The sequence below is a fragment of the Lipotes vexillifer genome, unplaced genomic scaffold (genome assembly GCF_000442215.2).
Source record: "Lipotes vexillifer unplaced genomic scaffold, Lipotes_vexillifer_v1.1 scaffold426, whole genome shotgun sequence".
Classification (NCBI taxonomy): domain Eukaryota; kingdom Metazoa; phylum Chordata; class Mammalia; order Artiodactyla; family Lipotidae; genus Lipotes; species Lipotes vexillifer.
Window position 1 is genome coordinate 3,083,669 of NW_006779491.1, and position 9,503 is coordinate 3,093,171.

Sequence of the window (9,503 nt, forward strand, 5' to 3'; positions counted from 1 at the left end):
AAAAAAAAAAAAAAAAAAAAAGGCAAAGAACAAACAAGCCATGAAAAGATAGGGGAGAACCCTTAAATCCATATTGCTAAGTGGGAGAAGCCAATCTGAAAAGGCTACATACTGTGTGATTCCAACTACATGACATTCTGAAAGCACCCCAGCTATGGAGACAGTAAAAAATCAGTGGTTACCAGGGGTTCAGAAGGAGTGGGGAGGGAGGGATGAACGAGTGGAGCACAGGGGTTTTTAGGGCCGTAACTACTGGGCACAGTAATGATGGATACATGTCACTATGCATTTGTCAAAATCCACAGACTGTACAACACAGAGAGTGAACCCTGATGTAAACTATGGATTTCATTAATAATAATATATCACTATTGGCTCATCAACTGTAACAAATATACACTCTGTTGAAAGATGTTAATCATGGGAGAAACTGTGAAGGCAGAGAGAGGGGGCATTTAGGAACTCTGGAACTCTCTGTATTTTCCGCTTAATTTTCTGTAAACCTAAAACTGCTCTAAAAAATAAAATCTATTAGTGAAAAAAAAAGTGCTTTTTCCCCTGTGCTGTACAGGGGGAAAGACAAGCAGTAAGCTATTTGGAGTCTATACAATAGACAGGTTTAGTATCCAGAATACGTAAAGCATTTCTATCAGTTGATAAGGAGAAGGGTTTTTAATAAAAGGAAATTGACGAAGGATACAGACAAGCACAGTCATAGAAGAAGAAATAAAAATGGTTAATAAATAACATGAAAAATGCCCAAGCTCACTAGTAATGAGGGAAATTATAAAACTTAAAACAATGTGGAGGTGTCATTTTTCACCATGCAATGGGCAAAATTGTTCATGTTTTATAACATCAAGTATCGGTGAGGATTTGGGTGAGGACTCTCACGAAGCTGGTGGCAGTATGACACGGTACCTCTGCTCAGGGGAGCAGTTCACTGACGCTGATTAAAATTTAAAATGCACACGCTTTACGACCTGGCAATTCCTCTTGTTCACGCTGGAGACATACTTGCTTGTCCGCACAGAGAGACTTGTGGAAACGTGTTCATTGCAGCATTGCTTAGAGAGCAAAAAGCTGGAAATGACTTAAATACCATCAACTGATTGGATAAATAAAACATGGTGTGTCATTATCAGGGAATCTTATGCATCAGTTCCAAAGAATAAGGTACGTCTGTTATGTACCTCTTGGAAGTTGACCAGGAATTGTGTCAAGTAAAGATAAATAAGATGCCCACGTGGCTCAGCCCTTGTCTCCTTCTAACAAACTGAGCCAAGGCAGAGGGGACCCGAGAGGCTTCTAGCATACCTGCCGGGGTATGACTGAGGATGGGGTCTAAGCCTGGCAGAAACAGCTGGGGAAGGCTGAGCCTTTAGGGGATCTCTGGGGGCCTCAGCACCTGTCACAGTCACCCTCTCCCTGGATTTCCTGACTCAGCTGCTCCCTGCCAGCCCTGGAGAGCAGCTCTCATCTGAGGCCAGAGGTCCATGAGGGGCTGGCCCTGGCCCAGAGATACAGGCAAGCAGCTCTGAGTCCTCTGTCCCCGTGGGGCCTGAGGTCAGGTGGCTGCAAGGAGACAGGTGTGCTAGATCCTGCTGGCTCAGCTCCCGAGAACCAACTGTGCACACCTCTTGTCTACTCCGCTTTCAGTGACATTACACGGGTAGCTTGAAATTGGCCATGGTGGGATTATTCACACCATGGAAATTGGCAAACGCTACAAATCATAGCTTTCTCTCTCTCTCTCTCTCTCTCTCTCTCTCTCTCTCTCTCCCTCTTTGGGGAACCTGGTGTTAAACATTTACCTTCACACCATGACAACACAGGATGTCCCCCTTTGCCCTCACACCTGCCCGCAAGGCTGGGTTTCAGGACTCGGTACCTCACTGCGTCTTTACTTCTGTCTTTTCTTATCTCTACCCCTTCTCTCCTTATCTCCATCTCTTCTCTCGTCTCCACAGGGGAAAGGGTGACTGGGGCAACAAGGGGAGGACAGACGCATTCTAGGCAGCATGGGAAGAGCCCTGGCTTTAAGGGCATTTGGATCTGGGCCCCCGTCACAGCTAAGCCATCTACTCCCTTTGTGACCTGGGACAGACTTGACCACTCTGAACTTGTTTTCTCACCTGTAAAATGGGAATAGTCATATTCAGGACTACTACATACAGCCTTGGAGATGGGTTCTGCTTCAACCCCAGGGAGTGATGTGCACATAGACTGTGATGTGAATGGAGCCGTATGGAGATGTGCAGTGGGCAGCCTGAACAGCGGTACATGGCCCACATCATCATACTTACTTCAGAGGGTTGTCATGAAGATTAAAAGATAATACTGTAATGGAGGTGAACGAGTCTGACAGAGTGCCTGGCACACAGTAGGTGCACATGCATTGTTGGTTTCCTTCCTTCCTCTTGTCGTCTATCTCTTCCCTCCTCATCAATACCGTATCACTCCATCTGAAAATTAGGTCCACGCCAGTTAGCCCACAAAGGCTCCAGATGCCATAGTCCACACGAGCAATGTCCCCAGGTTCATAATAATCCTGGTAACTATAACGATTGCATGCCCGCTAGGCTGCAGACATGGAGGCTGCCTTGCTTCATTTCAGCCACTTTTCACCTTGTCATAATCCTCATCTTAGGACTGAAAGGCCTGAAGCTCAGAAGAGTGAGGTGCCTCGCCCAGGGCCACACAGTGGAAACGTGGTGGAAAAGGATTCCCACTCAGATCCCTTGGAATCATAGTTCTCCCAGCCAGTGGGTTTCAAGATTTTTGACATGAGCATTTCATATTACAATCACTATACACACGCACGTGCGTGCGCGCGTGGACACGCACATGTATAGAACTGAAAAGTTTCACAAAACAATATTTACTTCTGCTACATTTGATGGTATCAGATTTCTGTTCCATTCCACTCTTGTTTGTTTATTTTTAAAATTTTTTAAAAATTAACTAATTTATTTTTGGCTGTGTTGGGTCTTCGCTGCTGCGTGCAGGTTTTTCTAGTTGCAGGCTTCTCATTGCCATGGCTTCTCTTGTTGCAGAGCACAGGCTCTAGGCACGTGGAGCACGGCATGTGGGATCTTCCTGGACCAGGGCTCAAACCAGTGTCCCCTGCATTGGCAGGCAGATTCTTAACCACTGCGCCACCAGGGAAGTCCGTATTTGTTTGTTTTAAATGCTGGTTGCAATCCATGCAACCCAAGAAGTTGACTTCACAATCCACTAGTCCAGTGAGTCAAGACCTGCAGTTTGATAAACATTCTCTAAGCAACTTCTCCCAAATGACCTTCTAACACAGGTATCAGCAAACTCTGGCCCACAGGCTAAATCCAGCCCAACACTTGCTTTTGTAAATAAAGTTTGATTGCTACAGGGCCATGCTCATCCCTTTATGTACCGTCTGTGGCTCCTTTGTGCTGCCACAGTAGAGTTGAAACCCAGAAAGCCTAAAATATTTACTTATCTGGTCCCTAACAGAAAAACTTTGCCCATCCAGAAGCAGATCTGACTCTGTGTCTCCCTTGTTTACATTTCTCCAGGGTCTCCCTTTGCCCTCGGGCTCAACTCAAACTCCTTGGCAGGCTTAGAAAACCACTGCCCTCTGGTCTTCCGTGTTCCAGTCCTGCTGCCTGTCCTTCCCTGGGGGTCCATGCTCTCCCCAGCACTAACAGGCCCCTGGTGGGTAGACAAAGCCCCACCTTGCTTCCTGACACCTTGTCCTGCTCCCCCCTCACAGGCCTCCTGGGAATGGTAGCCCACATGATGTACACGCAGGTGTTCCAGGTCACCGTGAGCCTCGGCCCTGAAGACTGGAGGCCCCATTCCTGGGACTACGGGTGGTCCTTCTGGTAAGTGGCTTTTGACTTTCAGACACCAGAGCCCCGAGGCATGCTGGAACTTCAGTAGCTCAACCCAATTGGGAAACAGAGGAAGGTGGGGCATCGGGGGGGAAGCCCAGAGTCCAAAGGTGCTTTGAGATCCTAGAGCTGAGGTTGACAAACTATAGCCTCTGGGCCAAATCCAGCCCATCACCTGTTTTTATGTAGCCCTCAGCCTAAGGATGGTTTTTACATTTTTAAAGGCTTGAACAGATAAATCAAAAGAAGAAAAATATTTGGGGACATGCGAAAATTATGGGAAATTCAGATTTCAGTGTCCATAAAGTTTTCTCAGGATACAGCCAGGCTTATTGTTTACATGTTGTCTACAGCTGCTTTCACGCTACAGTGGCAGAGCTGAGTGGTTGTGACAGAGACTGAATGGCCCACTAAGCCTAAAATATTTACCATCTGGCCCTTTACAGATAAAGTTGGCCAGCCTCTGCCTTAGAGGCTGCTCTGCAAGGTGGGATGGAAGCTGTCGAGAGCCTGGTGAAGGGTTCTGACTGCAGGGGCCAGCACCTCAGAGCACGGTGTGCAGGAGAAAGGCAGAATCCGTCAAGATTCTTTGGCTTGTGAGTGATAGAGTCCCAAGCTTAAGTAAACAGGAGGTGTGTATTAGTTCATGGAACTGAAAAACCCAGTTGGCTCAGCTGGGGGCGGGGGCATGGATTGTAACAGAAAAACCCACCCACCTCAGTCCAATCAATAAGGAGATACCTTGGTTCCTGTAAATGGAAAGTGCAGCTTGGCATGGACTTCAGGGAACGTTTGATCCAGAGTTTCTGATGCCATCAGGGCTGAGTTTTCTTCCTCTGTGGTCACCTGAGTGTTGCCCGCTCCCCATGAGTGTTACCTGAGTGTTACCTCTGTCCCTGGGTGGGCTTCCCTCCTAGTGGCGAGAAAGCTTCTCTGAAGCTGGTGCTTCTTCCTTCACATACAGGGGGCGAAAGAGCTCTTTCTCTAACATTCACTAAAGTCGCAAAGCCTCCCTCTGATAAGCCCAACTTAAGTCATTTTCTCTCTTCTGAATTGTCACCATGGCTGGGGGAGTGTCATGAGCACACTGGCTCAGCTGGACCATTCCTCTGGAACGAGGAATGAGTCCAAAACTCTCACATGGTAAGTGGGTGGAATGGATGCTGGGTGAGCTACCACAGTGTCTGCTTCAGGCACAGCTGGATCCAGGTGGTCAGGTGATTGATCAGGAACTCAGTCATTCTCTCCCCACTCCTGACTCCTTTCTCTTTGTGGCGGCTTTATTCATAAGCAGCTTTTCCCCAGGTGGTAGCAAATTTGGTCACCAAGCCCAGGTCTAGGCTTACATGTTACAAATGTAGCAATATCAGCAGAGAGATGGGGCCTCTTTCCAATATCGCCAGACAAAATCTTGGTTATGACTTTCACTGAGTTAGCTTAAGTCATGTGACCGTACTGCAACCAATGATTTAGACCCTGAGGAGACTCAGCTGCTCCAGTTGTCTGGCCTAAGTCATGTGGTGCAGAGGGTGGGGTTGCCCCATGCAAACTCTTGGGCAGGGAGATGGAGGAGAGATCCTCTAATGGAAAACTGGGGGTGGGGCCAGGGCGGAGCGAGGTGTTCTCCAAAGGAGGAACGTGCACTGGCAGAGACAGTGACCACAGTTGTCTGTTACGCAGGGCATCCAGGTCCGCTTCTGGTGCCTAGGGGCATTTATCCACTCAGTCATTTAACACATATTAACCGAGTGAGCACTTATTTGGGGGCAGCTGGTGCTGGGGGTACAGCAGTGGCTGAGACGGTGTGGTAACAGGGGATTAAGACAATGGACAAGCAGTACCCTGAACCCATGCTATGATGTGGGTGGTTGGCTCCGGGTGGGGGGGAGTCACACACAGCCACGGAAGCACAGAGAAAGGGTCACCGACCCAGCTTCCCCTGGGGAGGGTCCTCTGCGGAGAATTTGGTCAGGCAAGCTGGTGGAGGAGGGAATAAGATTGCGTGTTGGACAGGGGAATGGCAGGTGCAAAGACTTGCCAGTGAGAGGGCGTCTTGGGGGGAAGGTGGTCAGAATGGAGCCAGAAAGGCTTTGATTGTGACCAGTGGGGACTCCTGCTGTTTTTCTGCCCCTTCCCACTCGCTGCTTGGCTCCGCCCCCTTAAAGCTAAAGGCATGTGCCCTAAAGGGACCTTGACCCATCAACACAGACCCTGATCCCTTTAAGTAGAACAGTCGTGGGGAAACCGCACAACAGCGCTATGAGGTAGGTGGTTCATGGAGGGGAAACTGAGGCACAGAGAACTTAAGTAACCTGTCCAGGGTCATCCAGCTTGTGAGCCGCGGAGCTGGGATTTGAACCCAGGCAGGCTGGCTCTGGAGCCCACGCTCTCAACCTCTATATTCCACCTCTCAGAGGGGATGGGCTAATAGTAAGACAGCTCGTGTGTGTTTAGCATGTGGCACATGTAAATGCTCAGGGAACACTAGTTCTTCTAATATTATCGTTATTGACATGAAATTTAACCCGCACAATAACCCCCTGTTGCATATGTAGACACTGAGGCTCAGAAAGGTTGGGTCACTTGCCCAGGATTCCGAACCCCCTCCCCCGACGTGCCTCTCTTTCCAGCAGCCCCTGGCTCTCCACCTGGCCTGGAGCCCAGGCTGCTGGTCTCCCACGGGAACCTTTCTTCCCCTGAAAGCCAGGCCTCCTGCCCTGCTCCTCAGCTCCCCGCCGGGCCAGCCTCTCACGGGGCACCCAATTCCCATTTGACTTATTTAAGGCCGGTGCCCAGTGCACAGCCCCTATTAGGTCTGATCCATTTCTCCTTGTCACTGAGGCCCGCAAGATGGATCAGCCCCATTTTTCATCCCTCACATCTGGGGGCCTTGCCAGGGCTGTGCAGTGTCATCTCTCTTGTTTAATATGTGTGCGGCCATTTGTCAAAATTCTGCCCCCAGCCCCCCACCAGGGAGGAGGCCAGCTCCACGGCAAGACAGCACCAGCCTCTGTCTCCTGGCCCAGCAGGAGAGGAAGAACGGGCTGCAGGGGCTTGTCGGTTGGGGCTTCTGAGGAGCTCAACGGATGTTGGGGACCAGCTTTCGAGAGCCACACGTGCGCGGGAAGGCGAAGGTTCCATGGTTAGTGGTCCACCAGCCTGGGTTCACACCTCGCCCTGACGGGCACTGCCTGCCACCGTGAGCAGCATAAAGGCGTGGTTGAGGGGCGGCCTCGGGAATCAGGCGGCTTGGGAGCAGATCCTGACCCTGACCTTCACCAGCGGTGGGCCTGGCCAAGTCACTCACCCTCCCTGCGCCTCAGTATCCTCAGCTGTAAAATGGGACAGCGTGAGTTTCCACGTCATGGGGCTCTTGTGAGTGGTGCTCTAGTTCTCTGTTGATTTATCAAACGTCATCAGAAAACTTAGTGGCTTAAAATAAAAAATGTGTGATTATCTCTTATGGTTCAGTGGGTTGGCCCAACTCAGCTGAGTGTCCTGCTTCGGGCTGTTCCACGATGTTTCAGTCAGGTGCTGTCTGGGGCCAGTCCTCTGGGGCCCCGCTGGGCTAGGCATCCAGGGTGGCCCCTCACAATGCTGGCAGTCGGTGCTGGCTGGCACTGGAAGCTCGGCTGTCAGCGAGACTGGCTTCTCAGGCACGGTGGTTGGGTCCCTGGAGAGTGTCCCAAGAGATCCCAGTGGAAGCTGCAAGTTTATTTTATGACCCTGCCTCAGAAGCCACGCAGTGTCACGTCTGTTGCATTCTGATGGTCAAGAGCAAGTAATGGGGCCAGGGTCGAGGAGAAAGTGCTGCACAAAGCATGAACCCCAGGAGGTGTGTCTCAGGGGTGGGGGGCATCTTTGGAGACTGTGTGAAGTAACGCACGTGAGGCGCTTAGCACAGAGAACGTGCTCGATGCGTTTTGCTATTAAAGGCAAGCGACCCATCCTCTCCGAGTCTCAGCTTGTTCATCTCTAGAGTAGGGATCACAGTAATGCAGGTCTAATGGGGTTATTATTGTGAGGGCCATGTGACACCCAGCTCTTAAAGTGTTTATACACAGTAAGTGTAAGTGTCAGTGATTATAAATGGTGATAATGACATTGGGCCTTTGGTAATGCCATTGTCACTTTCTGAGAGACATGTGACCCAAATGTCCAAGAGGATGACATCGGTGAGCTTGCAGGCAGCCCCTTGCACTCCGTTCTCCCCAGTCTGCCCCGACTTGCTGCTCACGCTTGTTTTCAGGACTTTAGTGTTTCCTTGAGATCCAGCCCTGGCCGCACCCTCCCCTCACGCCCAGACTCCCCTCCGTGGGCCCCCACTAAGCTGCGGAACCCCATCCCTGCCCTGCACCCCGGTCCCTCCAGCTCTCCTGCCTGCTCCTTTTTTTTCAGCTCTTTGTCTTAACTCTCTCCAGGTCCTCCTATGACAGTGCCAAGGCAAGACCCTGGGGGGTGGGGGGCACGGAGACACAGCAGATGCTTGGTGTGGGGAAGGGGTGGATGAGACCAAGGTTGGTCAGCGCCTAACTTTGTACCAGGCACAGCAGGAGGCACTTTACAAGCCCTGAGCTCTCCGGTCCTGCCATTGACTCCCACTTGGAGGGGTTGCCATGTCTACTTGAGGGATGAGGACACAGGCTCAGAAAGGGCAAAGGCCCAAGTCACACAATTAGCTTCAGAGGCTCCAAATTGCGTGAAGCCCAGGGCTGAACCCAGCCTGTAGATATTTTGTTTGACCTGCCACAGTGGTTTTGTTTTTTTCTTAATTTGCATTTATTTCTATCATTCAAATTCGTAAAAACTTTACATAAAAATCCAGGTTTCTGGCTTCTCTTGACTATTGGAAGATATGTCTGTATCTAGCCTGCATTGCCACATGGCAGCAGGCAGCTTCAGCTGAGTAGAGGCTGCCCCCTTTAGATGAGGCACCTGCTCTCTACTTTACCCCAGTCCCCACTGCTCCCTATTGCCTTCCCTTGCCTTACAATTTCCTCACTTAGTCATTTGTCTGACCTTGCAGGAATTGGAGTTTGTGACCCCGGTTGGAATGTCAACATGTCAGTTTTCCTGGTGATGGTGGGAGAATGGAAAGCTAGTCACTTTCTACTTCCGCTTTGCATTTGATCAAAATGGAGAGGGGTGGATAAAGGGGCCCTCCTACCCTAGCACACACGGTGAAACCCCAATCCTGAGCATTCACATGACAGAATGAGGGTAGTAGAACATCATGGAGTTGTAGCTTATAAAAGCTGGACGCCCAGAGAGGTTAAGTAGTTTGTCCCAGGTCACGCAGCGAAAGTAGCAAGTTAGGCCAGGTCCCAGGAGGATGGCCCCTCTCTGTTTGCTTCTGGGGCCCATCTGTGTGTCATGTGGTGGCCTCACCACTGTCCTCCCTTCTTCCCCTCCCCTCCTCTTCAGTCTGCATGACCCTGTGGAAACAGCAGGCTAGCCCTTTCCCTCTCTGGGGATCCCAGGCTGCCCTGCCCTCTCTGCAGGGCCGAGCTGGCATTTCAGCAAGTTGATCCCTTGCAGTGGGAGGAGGGGGGTTCTGGAAGAGCCTTGGCCGCAAAGAACCACTGGACAGGGTGTTTGCTGGTGTTACCGAGAGGCTGTGTGGTCAGCAGT

The 9,503-nt window shown here is 50.6% G+C and overlaps 1 protein-coding gene across 1 annotated transcript in view; it reads left to right on the forward strand.

Annotated features, from left to right (window-relative positions):
* Positions 1 to 9,503, forward strand: part of GSG1L (GSG1 like) — a 223,060-nt gene that overhangs the window by 187,068 nt on the left and 26,489 nt on the right. The window contains exon 4 of the mRNA XM_007452837.1: positions 3,752 to 3,863. Coding sequence (XP_007452899.1) covers positions 3,752 to 3,863 — 112 coding nt within the window. The remainder of the gene's footprint in view (positions 1 to 3,751; positions 3,864 to 9,503) is intronic.